This window comes from Micromys minutus (genome assembly GCF_963924665.1).
Source record: "Micromys minutus genome assembly, chromosome: 11".
Taxonomy (NCBI): domain Eukaryota; kingdom Metazoa; phylum Chordata; class Mammalia; order Rodentia; family Muridae; genus Micromys; species Micromys minutus.
In genome coordinates this window covers 56,487,813-56,508,017 of record NC_137980.1, presented here as the reverse complement: position 1 = coordinate 56,508,017, position 20,205 = coordinate 56,487,813, and the positions used below count along the sequence as shown (strand labels likewise).

Genomic DNA, 20,205 nt, shown 5'->3' with positions numbered 1-20,205 from the left:
AAAGAGCTACTACATTATCTTACGGGCAGACGAGACAGGTGGGTGTGATTGCAGACTCCTCGCCGGCTTAATTGTCTCTGCTGAGTGAACACTGCCCCTCTTTCAGTGGTATCGGTCCCTGGCTTGCTATTTTGGGAGTTATTATCAAAAAATAATCTCTAGCATAGAGGGAAAGTGAAAACGATGTTTGTTTTATAATTTCCTCAGTGATGCCAAAAATGGCCTCCCTCAGGAGGCCAGAGCCTCAGCACTCACCGTTGTCAACCGCATGGACGACAATTGTATAAAAGCTGTTGTTCACATGAGGGGATTCCCGGTCGATTTGCCCCTTGGTGGTGACCACTCCTGATTTCTCATCCACGGCCACCCAATTTGCTGGATCATGGACCAGTTGGTATCTTGTAAAAAGAACACACACACATTTGTTTTTTTTTTTTTTTTGGGGGGGGTGTTTTGTTTTGTTTTGTTTTTTGAAATTACAAAATCTCACCACAAGACAAACCATACACATGGTGGTACATGCTTGTCACCCTGGCAGTTGGGATACACAGTCAAGTGACCATGAGTTTAAGACCATCTTCAGCTATAAAGAGGGTTCAAAGACCTTGCCTCCAAAATATTTTTAATAACAAATCAAAGTATTCTGTAGAAGTTCTGTGGTGGTTTGAATAAAAATGGCTCCCTTAGGCTTGGTTGCTACAGTGTAGCTCTATTTAAAAGGATTAGGGGGTGTGGCTTTAATAGAGGAAGTCTGCCACTGGAAGTAAGTTTGAGGTTTTAGAAGCCCAAGCCAGGCCAGAGGCTCTTCCTGCTGCCTGTGGATCTGGATGAAGAACTTTCAGCTACTTGTCCATATGTCTGTCTGCATGTTTTCTGCTATTATGATAAGGGATTAAACCTCTGAGGCTGCAAGCAAGCCCCAGTTAAATGCTTTCCTTCTCAAGAGACGTTGTGGTGGTAATGGTTTCTCTCCACTGCAATAGAAACCGTAAGCTAACTACCATTCCCATTGTAAGTAATGTGGGAATTCAAAGCCAGGTGAAATCCAAATGCTCATCCAAGTACTCTGAGTTTGAAGGCTCAGAGATGACAGTGAAGACTTCAATAGTGTGCCAAGTCTAGGGTCACTAGAATAAGTATCCTCCCCCTGGGAGGTGTGCCGTGGGAAACACTTGGTATGAGAGCAGAACCAGTCTTAAGGTATCAGTAGGCGGTGGCTTCCTGTTCAGTACAGCAAACCACAGACCCACGGCCTTGACTCCTCTTGCAGTGTCTGCTCTGTAGCAGATCCCAAGGATCTGCTCACCTGCGGATCATCTTCCTACTCCTCACCTTGTGAGCATGGAACCGTTTTAAGCGGTGGATAGAAGACTAGGGAGTGGCTGCCGTCAATGGTATCCACTGAAAGCATGTCTGGTTGCTAACCGCTATGTCTCTGGAGGGGCATGGAGGGGCATTACAGAAATCCTGTGCCCAGCCAGCAGCAGCCAAGCTCAGGCAAAGAGAGCGCCAGATAAGGACAGCACCTCCGTGGGTGTTGTCTTCCTCATCTGGGAAAATGCTTCTAACAGGGTTCATCACGATCCCTCTCGATAGCCAATGGGCCATAGCTTTTTTTTCTCATGCACAACTTTACCAATTAGAGAAGGTTCTGGTAGCTCCTGTGTGATTTATAATGTTTACAAACCAAGGGCAGAAACGAAGATGCTCAGACATAGAGTATGTTAGCCCAAAGATGCCCTCAGGGCAAATTTGGTCATTAAAAGATAACTATCCACAACCAACGTACATTAGACAGTACAAAGTAAGTCTCTGCTCTCTGAACACATCTCCCGGTCACAGAAGACACTCAGCCCACACCCCACTGAAGCCATGCTGCAGGATTCCACCGTTGGAGTGAGCAGTCAAGGCACAGGGACTGGAAGTAGAGTGGTGGTTTGTCAGGAACCGGGGGAGGGGACTGGAAGGGGACTGGAAAGGAGAATTCTGGAAGGGGTCTGGTGAATGGGATCTGGGGAAGAGAAAAGATGTCCTGAGGACTCCGGAAAGAAACTGGGAAGAGGCCTGGGGAGGTGGTGCTTGCTGGGCACAGAGCTTCCTTCTGGGTAAACAAAAGATTTTCTGGCTGGTGTGTGTGTGAATGCATTCAGTGCCACAGGCTGAACTTTTAAAAGTATTGACTATTAAATATATTTCATTTAAAATATTAAATATTAGTAAAATTATTTACCTAGAAGTTATGACCACACACACACACACACACACACACACACACACACACACACACACACACACACACACACACACGGGCTATGTAAATGGTCAAAGGGAAGAAGTGAGTTAGGGCTACTGGAGGGAACAGAAGTCAGGCTGATCCAGCCAAACGCTGCAGAATGAGCTGCACTAACCCAGCCAATGGCCATTCACCATCAGGTAGCTTCTTTTGCTTTCACTCCATGGACTGAACCATCTTAGCAACCTTCTGTAGCAGCCAGGTGGCCAACAGTCCCCTCACCACCCCTCAGAGCCAGCCACGCTTCCTGCTCCTCGGTGCCCACCTTATCTGGCTGTCAGCCCTGTCTGGGTCTGTAGCATTGAAATATCCCAGCTGGACGGCAGGCCAGGCTCCGTCCTCCTCACTGACGATGAAGCTCCTAGGGTGGAAGGCTGGTGGCTCATTGGTGTCCAGGACCTGCACGCTCACCCTGGTGCTGGCCATCGCCTTCCTCAAGGGCCGCAGCTGGCCCTCCTTACAAGCGAAGAGCTGCTCCTGGTTCTCCACAACAATGAGGAGGCTGTGGGCTACTTGAGTTTCGTAATCCAAAGGCTGACAAGGTAGGAGAGGGCTTGATCAGTGCTCACTGCTCCCCTGGCTGGAGGAAGCTCCACAGAGTCATTGGGAATCCAACAGAGATTAGAAAGGATCAAAAGCCAGTCTTCAGATCCCTTTCAAATCACTTACGGGCTCACTCTTTCCTTCCTCTCCCAGCTGCACAGAGCCTCCATCCAACAGATAGTGATGAAAAATGCAACAAAAACCAGAACTCATGAAACATTTAAGTGTTAACCACACCACAGGAAAAAAAAAATCAGAGGAACTTGGAGAAATGTAGATACTAATGATCATAGTTACTCAGGGTACAAAGTGGCCAGGGACATGCAAGGGCTGAGAGTCAGGAGGTTTGAAGAGCTGCTGGGGGCTCATCCTGATACACTGTTACCCAAGGAAGGCAGCAAAGTGGTTTGGAGTCAGCAGGAGCCAAAGCTGCTTTCTCCTTGATGATTATTTTGTCTTTAACTCTTTCTATTCTGTGGTCAAAAACTACTTACTTTTGGCAATTTTTCCTCTCCCTTTAACTCTTTGCTATTCTAAGGCCAAAAGCTTCAGGCTTCTGGTAATTTGATTCCAGCTGATCGCTGCTGGGGAAGTAGAAAAAAGATTTACTTTCTCTCTGGCTCAAGGGCCCCTGCTGGCCAGGTAGGTGAGAGGCTAAAAGCTCATTAACTCTTTGTGAGCCAGAGAGAAAAGAAGAGGAAGAAAAGAGAATTCAAGCACACACACACACACACACACACACACACAGAGAGAGAGAGAGAGAGAGAGAGAAAGAGAGAGAGAGAGACAGACAGACAGAGAGAGACAGACAGAGAGACAGAGAGAGTCACACTTTGTCCCTGACCACCTGTCTCAACAGTTCCACAAGTGTTCATGCATACATATAAACCCACCTACACATGTATGTATGTACATACATAAAGACAGAAAAACATACGCACATGTATGTGTGTGTGTGTGTGTGTGTGTATGTATGTATGTATGTATGTATGTATGTATGTATGTATAGTTTATGGATGGTGCTGAGCCCCAAATGCCTCACTTTATTTTTTCTTTAAGGCAATCTATTCCTGCTTAGACAGAAGTCTTTATAGAATTAGGTGAAATGTTACAGAAAAGAGGAGTTACAGGAGGATGTGGATAGTTCAGAGCAGTGTTTCATTCTATAAGCTCATTATAAGTTCAAAGCAACAGTTTCACACGGCCTTGCTTTATCATAGTGAACACATATGGCTTCATCTTTGGCCCTGACCTAGAATGAATGTTTTTTCCATGATCACAAATTTCCTCCAAACCTGCTTTCTTAACCTATTGCAATTAGCCTGTGACATGTAGTGGTAGAATTTTCCCCTAATAAATAAACATTACAAGAAATCAAACACTGGGAGAGGAGGCAGGACTTCTGGGTCATAGAGAGGAAGAAGAAACACAGGAGAAAGGAACTTCCTTTTGGACTTCGGAGAGCCGCCACCAGAGGATTTCTAACACAGAACAGTTTGTTAAGTTAGGATGCTAGATTCTGCCCCCAGCCATTGTGTTACCTGTTGATTCTAAATAAGACTGTGTAGTGTTTTCCTTCATGCGGCGACTCAGAGTTCCAGAGAAAGGTAACAAACAAAGGTGGCAGAGTGAGGTGCACAAGAGGGCAGCCCAGCCAGCTGAGGGAATTTGGAAGCATGGGGTGTGTATGAAAACAGCCAGCCCTGGGAACTTAGGGAGCAGGGAAGAGAGAGACCTCACAGCTCTGTGTTTATACTTCACACAACAGCATGTGAAGGCTTTCAGAGCTCTATTTGTAACTTTATTCTGTGGGGGGGGGTGAAATTACTCGTATCAATTTAAGAGTTCTATAAAATCATCAATCAGAATTGTGAAAACATCAGTTCATCTATACAGCATTACTATGTGATTCATATTGATCTGCAGGAAAGCTGCCCAATTGGGTGGGCTGATACCTAGGAATTAGGCTATGTAATGGTGACAGGAAAGGCATATCAGCAGCAAGAAGCAATCCCGGGATTCAGTCTTTGGTGACCTTCCGTCTCACAGCCCACCCACTGAAGGCCACACAACAATAGTAGACCGTCTCCAGAAAACTCACTTGCACGTCTAAGCCTTTTCTAGGTGGCTTCTGACAAAGAACTCAGTGTCAGGAGACCGTGCAGAAGGCTGTCAGTGACCTTGCTATGCACGGTGTAGACCGATGCTCCTTGATATGGCCTGAGGCTTGTTCAACTAACAGGCATCACCTCAACTCCACCCAGGTGTGTGACTCCAGCTGGTCCTGCCGGCTGACTTAGCTGTACTGTGAGAAGGGCGCTGGAGTCGACCTGCCCTGTCAGAACCGCCCCTCTCAGCCGTGCGACTTCATATAAAGGGATCTGTCCGATCTTTAATTTCCTCACCTATAAAATATGGCAAGAATATTTCCCTCCAGGGCCAACTACTCCTATGTCATCCCACATGACAACCCACACAGCACAGATGATGCCCTGCCGTTTACACTACAGGCTGCCCTTGCCGAGCCCACACTCAGCTCGGTGATTGATCCTCAGCACTGTGTAAAGCAAGTGTGGCAGTGCACACCCACCACCCCAGCACCCCAGGGTCAGAGACAAGATAGAAAATTTAAGGGAGTACTCCATCACACGGTGAGCTCAAGGCCAGTCTGCAATACTTAATACGCCCTTTACCAAGAAAATAAATAAATTTTTAAGTTCACTTTTATCACATCAGGGGGAAAAAAAAACCAACATCCAACCTCCAGGGCTTATGTGGAAGTAGTAAATTTTATCTCCAACAACAACATCAAAGAATCCAATCAGATTTTTAAAAGTTGATTGTTGTTCCTGCAGGAGGAGGCTTGGTCTCTAGACAAAGGGCTCAGTGGCTACCGCATTCTTCTAAGGGTTGCACAGGGCACACTATGTGCTCTGCACACAGTGAGATTTTTAGCAGGTACCAGCCCCGCAGGCACTATGGCTTGTCCTCCAGACAAGGACCACAACACACACACCACCATCTTGTCTTGACTTTACCTTGATAATACTTAATAGCCCGTGGTTGGTCTCAGGGTCAGTCACGATGTCAAAATGCCCCTCCTCATTGCCATCCCGAATGCTGAATTGTGTTCTCCATGCTGGTGTAAACGGAGAATCTCCATCATGAACAGGGAGACACAACACGTCCCGTTCGACTTGACCTTCAGAAATCTGAATCTCATACTGGAAGAAATAACCATCATCCCCATGTCACGGGCACAGAGACACACCATGGGGATGGAGAAGGAGAACAGGAAGTGGGAGGAGGAGAGCAGGAAGCTGGGGGGGGGGGCGAGCAGGCGGAGGGAGAGGTGGGTCCTCAGTCAGACACCCACAGCCTTCAGGCTCTTGTTCCTCCAGTTATACTAGAAAATACCATTGACTCAAGAGCGTGGTCCTTCCTATAAATGGCGTTTCCCGAGACTCTGTGTCTACAGCCAGGTGATTTTAAAGATACTCAGTGCATCATGTGCTGGGAATTTTCAAGATGCAATACACATCTCGGCCTATGAGCCTTAAGTATCTAGCTCCTCCCCAACAGGGGAGTGATTTATTCGGATCAAGGTGACTGTCTTTCCAGCACACGTGGTTCCTTGAAACGGCTCACTTGTCGGTATTTTTTGGTGATAGGTCTCTGAGCAAGCACAGCAGGATGGCGATATTTTTTTTTCCAGGCTTACTTTTGAGTACATAGACTTGTCCTAAGCCAGGAGAGGATTCTGATACAAGCTTTAACTGTAAGATTATTTTGCCATTCATATAAACTTTTGGATGAGGTGCTTTCATCTGCAAACATTCCATGTTGGCTTGTGTAATTAAAAAAAATTAAACGACACATTTTTAAATTAATCTCTTGAATCATTAATGCCACAGTTACTATGTGTTGGCAAAAAAAATGAATAATGATAATCAATATCTCCCAGGAACTGACAATGGATGCATGTGGGGGGTGGCAGAAACTAGAACAAATGAACTCCTTAAATAGAACACCATGAGGAATGTAAGTCAGAGGCTTGGGGCGCCCAGGACGGGTACAGAGTGTTCACCAGGTCATCAAGGGAAGCCCCTCTCAGAATCAATTTTTGTGTACATGTACATACACTTGCACGAGCCCCCAAAAGACAACTTAGGAGTCAGTTTTCTCCTTCCATCTGTGTTCCAGGGGTGTCAGGATGGCCACAGTTCTTTTCCTCACTGAATCATCCTGAAGGCTCCAACCTTGCTTTGTGAGGCAGGTGTCCCACTAAGACCTACAGCTAACCAACTTGGCAAATATGGCTGCCAATGGACTCCATGCTTCCTCCTGCCTGTCCTCAGTAGATAGCCTTGTCCAGTTTTATATGGCTGTCAATCTCAGGATTCATACTTGGGCATTGAGTGTTTACAGATTGGACTCTCTGTCTAGCCCCAGATAGACTCCTCAGTTCCAGTTTAGGTCACTCTGGATAATTGTATGTATCTGGCTCCTGACCCAGTAGAAGTCCCTAAGCCTAGGACTTGGGGACCCTTGGTAAGAGGCCTCGGAACTCAGGCAGCCTATGACTTACATGGTCCTCCATAAATGTGGGCTTGTGGTTGTTGCCGTCTTCCACACTGACGTGGATGGTGGCTGTGGATGACAGAGACGGTTCTCCACAATCACTCGCCCTGACGATCAGCGTGAACTGAGAAGCAGTCTACTAGGGAGGACAAGGAATGTTAAGCCCCACAAACACAGGAAAGGGGAACATTAATAAGGACATTTCCTTCTAGCAAGTCCCATAGCAAGGGTTAATTAAACACAGAGGATTCCCAACTGTGTGTGGGCACAACAGAGGTCAACCCTGGATTAACACTCTCTCTCTCTCTCTCTCTCTCTCTCTCTCTCTCTCTCTCTCTCTCTCTCAGCCTGGAGCTGACCATTTGGCTCTAGACATGTGTCTTTCTCTGCCTCTGTAGCTCTGGGACAACAGGAACTCTGCTAGAGCACTCAGCTGCTGTTTACATGGTTCTCCGTGGCTGGAGCCATGATCTGCCTGCTAGTGCTGCAAGTACTCTGTCAGCAGAGTTAGCTGCCAGCCTGGTGCTTTTAAAATGATAAAATCTGCATAACCTCATAATGTAAGCATCCCGAGAGTCGCACTTCCCCACTGACGAGATCAATCCGAAAGCCACTTTCCCTCAGTAATGGTGCTTGAGAGACAAGGAAATAAAGGACTTGAGAGTTCGGAGTGTTTTCTTGATCCAAATCGACCGTTAACAACTGAAAAATAGGTTGACCTAGAAAGAAGTTTTTAAGAATGTTATCAGTGGCTCACGGCAGTTTGTCGAAGTAGGAAGAGGAAAAAGTCTTTTGCCAAACGCCATCAGGGCACACACACCAGAATGAATGAGATGTTTAGATGAAGATTTGTCATAGAGACATATGATACAAGATACCGGTGGATATTTAACCAAGGCTAAACTTGTGTGTGTGTGTGTGTGTGTGTGTGTGTGTGTATGTGTGAGTGTGTATGTGTGTGTATGTGTGTGAGTGTATGTATGAGTGTGTATGTGTGTCAGTGTATGTGTGAGTGTATGTGTGAGTGTGTATGTGTGTGAGTGTATGTGTGAGTGTGTATGTGTGTGAGTGTATGTGTGAGTGTGTATGTGTGAGTGTATATGTGTGTGAATGTATGTGTGAGTGCATATGTGACTGTATGTGTGTATGTGTGTGTGTGAGTGTATGTATGAGTGTGTATGTGTGTGAGTGTATGTGTGAGTGTGTATGTGTGTGAATGTATGTGTGAGTGTGTATGTGTGTGTGTCTGCATGTGTGAATGTGTATGTGTGTGTGAGTGTATGTGTGTGAGTGTGTATGTGTGTATGTGAGTGTATGTGTGTGTATGAGCACACATGACACAATTTTATGTAACCATGCATAAAAAGACACAAAGCAAAAAATTTGAAAATTTCAAAAGCTTTTGAAAAATGCTCTATATCTCCATAGTTTTAGTTCTTGAAGTCTTTCAGGGAATATTTTACAATACTAAACATGGCTTTTATCATAAGCACAAGTTCTCCTTCTAAAAACATTAGTTTGGTGTGTAGAGACTTAGTTTCTGGAGCCCAGATGCTAGACATCACCTTCCTGCTGTTCTACAGAAGGGAGACTTGCAAAGCCCCTGTGAGCCTCCTCCGTAAATCCACCTCTGTCTCTCTGGGTGTTGCTCTGTTGCTAGGCTGCATTTACCACACCAGCTCCTCAGACCGAACAGCTTCCACATCTTTCCAAGGCCAACACAAAACGAGGCTGGCAGAGCGAAGACTTCTGTGGTTCTGGGGCTGCAACCGCTGAAACATGAGCTGTGAAAAGTCTCTCTGGGTGATTGGGATCAAAGTCCTCATCAATATCAAAGCAGGAAGGTTTTTTTTTTTTTAAGTAAAAGACATCCAGGCACAGACAGGAGCACACACACAGTGCCACACACTCCAACACACCTGGCTCTTGGCTCTCTTTCACAGTGATGCTAAATTCCTTCTCAGGAAACTGGGGTGCGTGATCATTCACGTCTCCAATTCTAATGTTGAAAATCAGGGATTCATCCACAACTTTCCCTGTGGATCTGTCCACCGCATCAAAGTAAACCTGGGAAGCAGAAAGCAGTGAACATTGTGGCTGTGTCTACCTGAAGAACCTGGCCAAGGAGCTACTAATTCAAAGACGGGAGGTGCATAAGTATCCCAGGGTAGGAACTGCATCAGCACCATACACCATGTTGCCCCAGGGGCCAAGCACAGGCTCCCGAAGACCAGATGCAAACAGGTTTGGGGAAATCCTCATTCCTTATCAAGGTCACACTTGGATTCTCCATTTGGATGGAGGTACAGGGGAACTGTTTCTACAGTTCATCAGTGTCCTCTTGATGATGGAAGACACAGTGACTATTACTGAGCCTGGAAAATAGGAGCCAGGAATTGGTTTTAGGGAAAGGAATGCCCAGAGGGACCAGCAGACATTGACACATTAGGTTAATAGAGTGTCACTGTGTTCACAAGCCTCTCCAGCACGTCTAAGATTCCTCCCTTCCCAGACGCATCAAACTAGTAAGTTAAGCTTGTATGTTGAGAACACTTGGAAAAGCCTAGCAAATTAACCCAGATAGGAAAAAAAGTAAATACCAAAGATCGGAGATTATCAACAGCTGTCCTTTAAATGACTGATTAAATTAACAAGGCTCTAGAAAAATTGATGAGGGCGATGGGGCACAGAGAAAGGACAAGGATAAAAGAAGGTGTCAAGATCATGAATGTAAGAAGAGACATTACTACAGATCTTAGATTTGTAAGAAAGACATAAACTCTTTCTCCCCTAAGTTGCTTCTTGTCAGAGTGCTTTGTCACTGCAGCAGAAACGAAACCAGAACACACACACACACACAAAACACATGCATGCATAAGCGTACACATGCACATACAAACACATGCACACATTTATGCACATGTGCATACACATGTGTGCTAACACACAAATGTACATGCATACACACATGTGCCCATAAATGTTTTTTTTACAAAGAAAACAGCCTAAAAGAGCCATAAACTATAGGAGCACAGCTCCACTGTCTGTCAATGGCCTTTGTGTGCAGATAATAGAAGCTTTGTGGTTCTCAATAAGGAAGTGACTTGAGCCCAGGGGACTTTGGAGCAGGGATGCTACTCTACTGGAGGCTGTGATGATGGCACCTTAGCAACCCATGCAAAGCAAAACACCAACAGTGCATCTGGACAGGAAGTAGGCAAGCAATTGGCTTTGGCTAGTAATACTATAAAACCCTAGCTCGTTAGTTACAGCAGAGACTACATCACACCAGGGCGAGAAGCCAACCGCAGGGAACTCTGGGAACTCCCTCCAGTTGCTGTTCTGTTCTTTCATGAAATTGAAAATGCTGTAAAAACTACATCCCACTGGTTGCAATATTAAAATAAGGCAATGATGACTACATAACTCAAAACGTGCTATTAATTATAAAATAAAAATTGGGTAATTAAAAAAATATATATGGTTATATAAATATGTAAATATATTTCCAGCTATTGATCTGCCTGCATGTGAGAAAGATGTGTGTATATTTTTAAATGACTGTAACCTCCCTTGCTGCTGTATCTCCCTTGCTCTACAATGCAAGGTTTGATCTGCTAAGGACTGGGAGGCAACTGGGACAGAGACTATTTGGAGCCTGCAGGAATTCAGTTGCAGCGAAAGGCACACGGTGCCCATGAGCTGCAGTACCGAGCCGCCCTCAAGCACAAGACCACTATACAATGGGACCTTGGTTGCAAGCGCAGGATCCTACTAAGGGTGTCAAGAAAAATGAATTCCTCAAAGAAGCGGGGCTGAGGGGTACCAGGTAGACAGATGGACCCTTCCCACCCTCGCAGAAGCCATAGGAAGCAGAGAGAAGGTGTTTGTTCCAGAAAGACGGCGACTGGCTGTTCGACCCCAGGAGGAAGTAGAACCCGGCTCCAGCCGGATAGCAGAGCCTGAAGTCTAGCCTTCCTCTTCCCAGCGTGCGCCTCCTCACTAGCCCGGGCAGCCTCAGTCTCCTCCGGTAAGGCTGACGGATGCTGCAGGGCTCCTGCTCCTGAGCTACGCCGCCTCAGGGATTCTGGCATACATTTTTAAAGTTTTCACAAGCAAATTGGCTCTCTCCCACTCTGTTGCTCCCACGTCCTCCATAATTCATGGTCGCGCTGCCAGCTCGCTGCTCCTTAATCACCCTGACTTCTACTCTCAGACCGGGCCAACTATAACCCTCCCACTTAAACAAGAACCATGTGTTTGTTTTCTGTTTATTATTTTATATTCCATTTATTATCCTAAAAGCTACATCTGAGACCTTTAGTTCTGACAGATGCCCGAGGAGCCCGAGTACTGTTTATTCATTGGCAAAAGGCAAAGAAATTCCAGGCGGCGATGCAGTCACAATGGAGAAAGGAAATACCACTGGTGCTTGCTGTACTTGGAATGGTTTTCGGCCTTTTGTTATAGCCCAGAGATTTACACCCTTGGAAAAACAAACCATGCAGCACTTGGATGACGGGCCGCCATATGGCCGTTTGTAATTACACGCACAAGATCTATAGCCTCACACCTAGACTAGCAGAGGAAGTGTCTTAAATGCCCAGGGCACAACGGGAAATCAGTTACATGCATGACTTAGAAGTGGGTCAGGCCGGTGGAGCATGGACGGTCGATACATAATGATTTGAAAGAGTGTAAAAGGCTGGGTTGGAATGGCTACTCGTGTCCTGTGAAACTGAGAAGATTAAAAATAAATAGAGATTCCTACATGGGGAAAAAGAGAACATTCTTCTCTTTGCGAATCCATCAAGAATCATCCTCCAGTTCTCAGCAGATTTTTACAGATTTCTTTTAGGTTTATAGCATTAACAAGTGAGTCCACCCCTCCACCTCCCAAAGCCAAATTCTACATGCTTCGTCTAATTTTAGAGACCTTCTCTGTACTGGCTGGTTTTGTGTCAACTTGACACAAGTTGGAGTTATCACAGACAAAGGAGCCTCAGTTGAGGAAATGCCTCCATGAGATCCAACTGTAAGGCATTTTCTCAACTAGTGCTCAAGGGGGGAGGGCCCAGCCCATTGTGGGTGGAGCCATCCCTGGGCTGGTAGACCTGGGTTCTATAAGAAAGCAGGCTGAACAAGCCAGGGGAAGCAAGCCAGTAAGTACCATCCCTCCATGGCCTCTGCATCAGCTCCTGCTTCCTGACCTGCTTGGTTTCCAGTCCTGACTTTCTTTGGTGATGAACAGCAATGTAGAAGTGTAAGCTGAATAAATCCTTTCCTCCCCAACCTGCTTCTTGGTCATGATGTTTGTGCAGGAATAGAAACCCTAAGACAGACACACCCCTCAGGATGCACTGGGGAGCAGCTTCTGGAGTTCCTCTTGCAGCCTCAATGTGTTTCCTTGGTTTGTTGTGATGTCCTGTGTTCCTGTATCTCAAAACCAACAATCAGCACTTAAAAGAAGCAGCTGGTTAGAGTAAAACATGCTGGGTGACATGTGGCTTATGTCACTTTCCACACTGTCTACATCTGGGGACCTCCACCTGAGGGTGATATTCTCACAATTACAGTGGAATTTGTCCTCATGCTCTGGAAGCTGAAACTGAATCCCACTGTGGCAGGAGCCTGAGATGGAGTCTGCTTAGGCTTCTCTTCATGGGGTTTCTGGTCACTGGTAAGCCCTGGCCTTATCCCTGGCCAGTGTCACGCAAGTCTCTGCCTTCATCTCTTCATAGTTTAATTCCGAGTATTATTCATTCTCTTCTGTGTGTAAATCTTCTTCTTCTTCTTCTTCTTCTTCTTCTTCTTCTTCTTCTTCTTCTTCTTCCTCTTCTTCCTCTTCCTCCTCCTCTTCCTCTTCTTAGGACATTGGCCAATCTGGCGCAGTATGACCTCAACTTAACTTGATTGCATCACAAGGACTCAGTGGTCCAATAAGGACACATTCACAGCTGCCATAACTGAGACCAAAGCTCACATTTTGGTAGGTGTGATTAACTAGGTAGGTCTCCTGAACCCTACAGAGAAGACTCGATTTTACCAGCCTGGTCCATCACACACTCATCCAAGGTACTTATTTGAGCTACTACAAGAAAGCCCTGCCCTTGACCTTAAAGGGATAGTCAGGAGGAAGGCCAGGGTCTTGTACCTCTTAGAATGCAATTATAATGAGGGAGTTGAACTTTAAAACCAAACACAAATGCACACATTCCAGAAAATTCTGGCATTAAAGAGATAGTGAATCAGAGTCACAGAACAGAGGATGATGGGGTAGAGGTGAGGGCACACAAGTTCCACTCTGTGTTGTCCTTTGTAAAACTTTACAGTCAAATGAGAGGACTAGGTGGCTTGATTTTTCATAGCATTTGCATACTTACAGAAATCTACATAAAGGACCATTGTGGGGGCTGGGGAGATTACCTACTTAGTAACTATTTATCATGCAAAAAGAGTTGGGATCCTGAGGACCCATGAAAAAGCCAGTCACAGTGTCATGCATTTATATCCTAACCTTAGGGATGTGGAGTCAACAGGGCCTCATAGCTAGCTGGACAGCCTTAAAAATAGAAGGGTCTTGATTCAGTGAGAGATCCTGTCTCAAAAAGTAAGGTGGAGAGTAACATGGAAAGACAACTCAGTTTCCACATACACAGAAATGTACATGGAAGTGTGCCTGTGTGTGTGTGCCTCTGTGTGTGTGTGTGTGTGTGTGTGCTTCCTTGCAATGCAATCAAGTTAAGATGAATTCATATTGGACCAAGATTGGCCAATGCCCTAAGAAGAAGAATATTCAGACACAAAAGAGGGTGAACACTTGGAGTTAAACACACACACACACACACACACACACACACACACACACACCATGACCAAGGCAACTCTTATAAGGACAACATTTAACTGGGGCTGGCTTCCAGGTTCAGAGGTTCAGTCCATTGTCATCAGGATGGGAACATGGCCTCATCCAGGCAGACATGGTGCAGGAGGAGCAGAAAGTTCCACATCTTGTTCAGAAGGCAAACAGGCAAGACTGGCTTCCATGTGATTAGGAGAAGGGTCTCATTGTCCACCCTCACAGTGGAACACTTCCTCCAACAAGGCCACACCTACTCCAATAAGGCCACACCTCCTAATAGTGCCACTCCCTGGGCCAAGCATGTTCAAACCATCTCATTTTGATGTCATGGTATAAGAGGTCCCCAGACTAGCACATGATGGAAGTACCATTCAGGCCTTGGGACCCAGCAAGCAGAAAGAACCTCCTGCTGAGGAGAGAATGAAGACCTGATCCATCGAAGACCATGGTCCGAGGAAAGTCCCTGGATGTAGTGACCTTCCCTTTTGGCTTCTGTGGGTCTGCATCTGGCTAACTATTCTCACTGAGGGGTTTCAACCCAAGATATGACTTGTGTTTAAGAGCCCACCCGAGAAAGTCTCAGGACTACACTGGGGTCCCAAACGTCAGTGTAGTCCCCAGCCAGCTAATAAAGACTTCCTATTGGCTTAAACCAAGTCCTAGTGGTCTGCTCTGGCCCCAGGGTGTGATGCATGCCCCTAACATACTATACCTTTTTGTTCTGAACCGTGCCTGGGATCTATCTGTGACTTGAACAGTGCATCTGTCTCAATCCCAAGTTTTGGGAAAGGTGCCTAGGGATGGACTCTGTTACCAGTTTCCAGGACCAGACATCTTGTGGAGCCTGTGACTTTCATGTCAGTTCCAATTGTGTCATCCGAAACATGTAAAGCAAACAAGCAAGGCCAGCCACACCGAGCTCAACATGTGGTTCAATCTTGTTAAAGCTCCTGCTGCTGCTGTGTGCCAGGCCCCATCCCTGTCAGCACAGCAGCAGAACAGAAGCCCCAGCATCACCTCAGGGCTCATTAGAGACACTGCCTGCCCAGCCCTATGAACAAATGAACAAAGCAATCTGCACAGCATGTGCATGGCCGGCAAGGATCCTCCTGTCTCTATGTCCCCAGCTCTGAGGTTAGAGTTGCACACAGTTTTCAGCTTTTGGCCTGGGTTCTGGGGATCATACTTGAGGCCTCTTGCTTGGACAGCAAGCACTCTGCCTACAGAGCGGCCTCCACAGCCCTGGATCTGCATTTCATCAAGATCCTTGGATGCTGTTTACTAAGAACTGAGGAGCTTTTTCAGCACCCCTCTTAAGCTTCCTTTCTTAATAGTTCTGTAAACCCTGAGACAGGAAAGCAGGAGGCGCTCCCTCCAGTGGCTAGAGAAAAGTCACAGGTTCAACTCTGCATCTGGCAGGGTTTGGGGAGAATTCTTGTGCCTTTAAACATGAGTTCAAGGCTTCTGGTGACTTTAAGGCTTAGATTTTGCTGTATGTATGCATTTTGAGGTTGCTGAGGGAGAACACTTCGTAAATTATGTCCTCCGGATAGTAATCGTCATAGTCCCACCCTGAAAGGGTTAACTGACAGCCAAGCCCTGCTCCCAGAGTCCAAGAGAACAAAGGGATGATAACCTATATGCCTGGGGGAGTTGGGAAACAGGATGCATCACACTGTGACTTGAAGCCTTTCTCTTTGTAAGTTTCTTTCCAGGTTTGAAACCTGAATTTCAACTGCATTTCTATCCCTGGAGTGATAAAATCCCACATGGGCCACATCAGCCTCAATAACTGACCACCAAACCTTCCCTCAGCAGCTGCCACCCAGGGTCTATGGGTAGCTGCTCTCAACACTCCAAATGTCACCTGCCAGAAACCAAATCATAGCATTTTACAGACGATCCCTTAATCCCACTGGGACAGTGCCAGAAAGCATTGACAGCCCTGTTCACTTGTAGTGAAGTCTAAAGATGACATCAGAATTAGCTGTGTCCCATGTGGACCTCCACAGCTTGACACACTGGGAAATGTATTAACTTCCCAGATGCCAACAGAGCTAGCCAGCAAAGTTCAGTACCCCACAGAAGCATTGCACTAAATATGAGCTTAAACTATACTCCATTATAAATACCATAAAAGACGGTGTCATTTCTCGATCGACAGGGCGGTGAACGTATATTTTTCCACTCTGGTGATCTTCTATAGAGAATAAACCAATCTCTGGAAATTCGTCCACACCAGGTCCTCTTATTAAGTACATCAGTGACACGTTCTTTGACATATTATTGAAGAGCTGGAAGGAGAAAAACAGGGGAAAATTAACGGACTCTGAGATTAAACCACAGTGATCTTCAAGAAGTAAAGGCTAAGAACCAAGACATCCTTCAGGAATCGAAACAAGTCGTCACACTTCCAAGGGGTTGCTAAGGAAGCAAAGAGCTGAGCAGAACTGTGGGAACAGAGATACCAGGGCAGAGGAGGAGAGTGCTCAGTGTCCTTCCGGAAAAGCGCCAGTGAGTCTCAGTTCCAGCACCCATACAGCTTGCAACTGCTGTAACTCCAGCTCTGGGGCTCTGATGCCTCTGGCCTCTGCAGACAAACTGCACGCATGTGCACAAACCTATACAGGGGCATACATATAAACACGGCATTACGGACAGTAGGAATAAATTCTGAGACAGGGCTCACTTTTCTGTTCTCACCAAAGCCCGAGTGTGGGTGCCAGCACCCATTTCAGGACCTGTAACTCCAGGTCCAGCGGGACCCCACTCCGGCTCCCACAGACATCTGCACTGCTGTTCACCCACAGTTAGAACGAGAATACGTCTTCTTAAACGATAAAATAAAGAAACGGGCTGCAGCGCGAACCGGAATAGACAAACTGGAGAAAGCACAGATGCTCATGTGATCAGAAAGAATCACACACTGCCCAGCACATACTCTGCTGCCCTTAGGAAGGTTGCCATCTTTCCTTCTCTACAAGTGTGTACCACCATGCCCGTAACCAGCATTTTAATCATCTCTTCCTACAGGTAAAAACGAACCTTAACGAAAAGCGAATGCCTGCATGGGGTTAGTGAAACAGACCTGCAGGTTAAGAGTTAGTTTCCTCGCAGCTACAGGAAGAAGACACAGCCTGAAGGTGCATCCTCAGATGAAAGAAATATAGTCTGTAGAAATCAGGCATCCAGGGACCCACCCATGTCCCCCCTACTCTTATGCACTGCTGGGTCCTAAGTCAGGCAGGTACATAGCAAGGATGCTGGCAAGTCGCTTTAAGAACTTATGATGTGATCCCAGCTTCTTTCCCTAAAGAGGGAATCCACTCAGCAGAAATCCTTTCAAGGGGTCCTCTGCAGAAAAGACACTCTGTCCACAGAGGCCAAGTCTGTCCTTACCTCCCCAACCAGTTTAGGAAAGGGCCCTGGGTCTTCTTCCTGCAGTTCCAGGGTGGTTAGAACCCATCTTCTCTTGGATCGCCGTAGAGGCTGGTGGCTCTGTCCCTGCAGGGAGCAGGATGGCGGTGTCAGTGATGAGCTTAACAGCCTGGATCTGTGCATCTGAGCTTCATAGCTGGGCACTATGAGCTGACATAGCATGCACGTGTTCTGGTGGGTTTTGGCTACCTTATGAGCCTGGGCATTGCAGGTGTCTGTCCTCTTAACAGCTGCTGTCATTCCTAAAGGTGAGGCACAGGCTGCCCACTGATTTCACAAAGCTAGTGAGATGGCTTTAGGACTTTGCAAAAATGGCATTAAAGACCAGGTATAACTGTACGGCCTACAGCAATAAGCAAATAGCTGAATGGAGAGAAAAGCAGTTCCTTCATTCATCTCTCCGTCTTCCTGAAATCATTGACAAGTAAATTTCCATTTGGTGCCAACAGACCTCTAATGTTAATATCTACTAGTTTCCCTTTGAGCAAACATGTTTGTACAGAGACACAAGCCTCTGAATTGAAGTACTCCATTCTGGAAGAAAACTCATTAAACTCAGGAAATAAACAACTCACACGTCTCAGGAAATCATTGAAATTTACAGGTCGCACTGCAGAGAGATAATTGCTTATAAGCATCTCCTGTCAATAAAACAAGCTTACAGCCCATATAGCTGAGGCAGGAAATAGGGGGTAAGATATCCAGCAGGGTTAGAGAAAATTCTGGGAAATAGTCATAGACATGAGAAATTAGCTCCAGAATGGTAAGGAGACAGACATAAACTAGCCATGAAGCTGAACTTAGGTTAGAATAAAGGGAAAATTTCACCCTGAACTCTGAGGACACAGATGTATGAAACTGAGGAGAGAGGTAACTAGCCTTGTGGTAGACATAGAATAAATGGGCTATATAAGTTATGAGCTAGTCAGGGAACAAGCCAAAACATATGGCCTAGGCATTTATCCATAAATAATTAGTCTCAGAGTCTCTAATTCTGGTAATTAAGTGGTTGAAAGAAAAAATTCGATTTTACAGTGCACAAGGCTCCCTCTCAAGCAGTAAGGAGGGCTAAAGAACACACACACACACACACACACACACACACACACAGAGAGAGAGAGAGAGAGAGAGAGAGAGAGAGAGAGAGAGAGAGAGAGAGAGAGAGAGACAAAGAGAGAAATCCAGTCCTGAAACAAATAAACACCAGCCAGAGCCATCTTAATAAGAACAATTCTGTATACCCAGCAGAAACCCTCAACAAGCTCTGTCCTGTTGGTGCTCCTTCACAGAAGGAAGATGGGGAGTCTTCAGATCCTCACCTGAGATTCAGGCCTCTCCTGTTCCCCCAACATAGACCCTTGTCCCAGATGAACGCAGTCTTTGGGGTAGGTATTGTATTTAGAGCAGCAGTTCTCAACCTGTGTGAGTTGCAACCATGTTGGCAAACCTCCAACTCCAAAACTATTTACATTATGATTAAGAGCAGCAGCAAGATTAGAGTTATGAAGTAACAAGGAAGGTAATTTTATGGTTCTGGGTCAATATAAAACGAGAAAATGTATTAAAGGGCCATAGCATTAGTAAGGTTGAGAACCAGTGATTCAGAGGGCAGAGGTTTAACCATGACTCCATCCATGTTGCTAGGGAGAAGTTGCTGTCCATGCTGGGGTAGGGGGAGGACCTCCCAGTGATGCAGCTATTTGTAGACTACCTACATCCCTGATTGTAAGCCCAACAAGCTAACTGGTTCACAAGCCAGACTTGGGTAGAAATGCTTCTGTGTCCAATCACTGATGCCCCTACATGTTTGCCACATCTCCCCAAGAAAAGTTAATGGAGCTCAGACAGCCAAGATTTAGACTGTGACCTCAGATGTTTGCCAGGCAAAGGAAGCTGTAGAATGTAACCCACTGGTTTGTTTCTCATCAAGTCTGTTACACGACAACCATCTACTTAGGTCGTGATGGATTCTGCCCACATTGACTCTTGTTCTATTCATCTGCATTTGCGGGACCATTAAGCTTTTGGGAACAACTTACTTATAAAGTGAATGGATAGAAATAAAAACACTAGGCATTCTGAGGAAGCATGAGAGGGAGGATGACATTCACAGTGGTGGGTACCACAGTGCCCACCCCAAAACCTAAAGGGATCAGAACCAGGGCATTTTTAATCCAACAAACAAGGATGTGTTGTCCAACCCTGCAGGCTTTCACTGTTGGACGCTTTCTGAACTTCCCAGATTACTCTAGTAAGACATGATAGCATCCCTAGGGCTCAGCACCATCAGCATCTGGCTACAATTCTACTACGCTCTGCAAAGCAACTGTGAGTAAGGCACTGAAGAACCCAGCCCTACCTGTCTATGGCCAAAGAGCAGACTCTGGCCTCCTTATTAGAACTGACTCTCAAACCCTCCTTGGGTGATTAAGACAATCATCAGCATCCTCTTTGAAGCTGTTAGTGACTGACCTTAAAGCAAAAATGA

General features: G+C 46.0%; 1 protein-coding gene across 2 annotated transcripts in view; it reads right to left on the bottom strand.

The window, feature by feature from the left end:
- Nucleotides 1-20,205, bottom strand: part of CDH26 (cadherin 26) — a gene marked incomplete at both ends in the record, with an annotated part of 45,553 nt that overhangs the window by 17,594 nt on the left and 7,754 nt on the right. For both annotated transcript variants that reach the window (XM_080925072.1, XM_080925073.1), the window contains 8 exons: nucleotides 256-398; nucleotides 2,559-2,827; nucleotides 5,875-6,060; nucleotides 7,425-7,553; nucleotides 7,970-8,136; nucleotides 9,337-9,484; nucleotides 16,412-16,573; nucleotides 17,679-17,783. In XM_080925072.1, coding sequence (XP_080781198.1) covers nucleotides 256-398; nucleotides 2,559-2,827; nucleotides 5,875-6,060; nucleotides 7,425-7,553; nucleotides 7,970-8,136; nucleotides 9,337-9,484; nucleotides 16,412-16,573; nucleotides 17,679-17,783 — 1,309 coding nt within the window. The remainder of the gene's footprint in view (nucleotides 1-255; nucleotides 399-2,558; nucleotides 2,828-5,874; nucleotides 6,061-7,424; nucleotides 7,554-7,969; nucleotides 8,137-9,336; nucleotides 9,485-16,411; nucleotides 16,574-17,678; nucleotides 17,784-20,205) is intronic.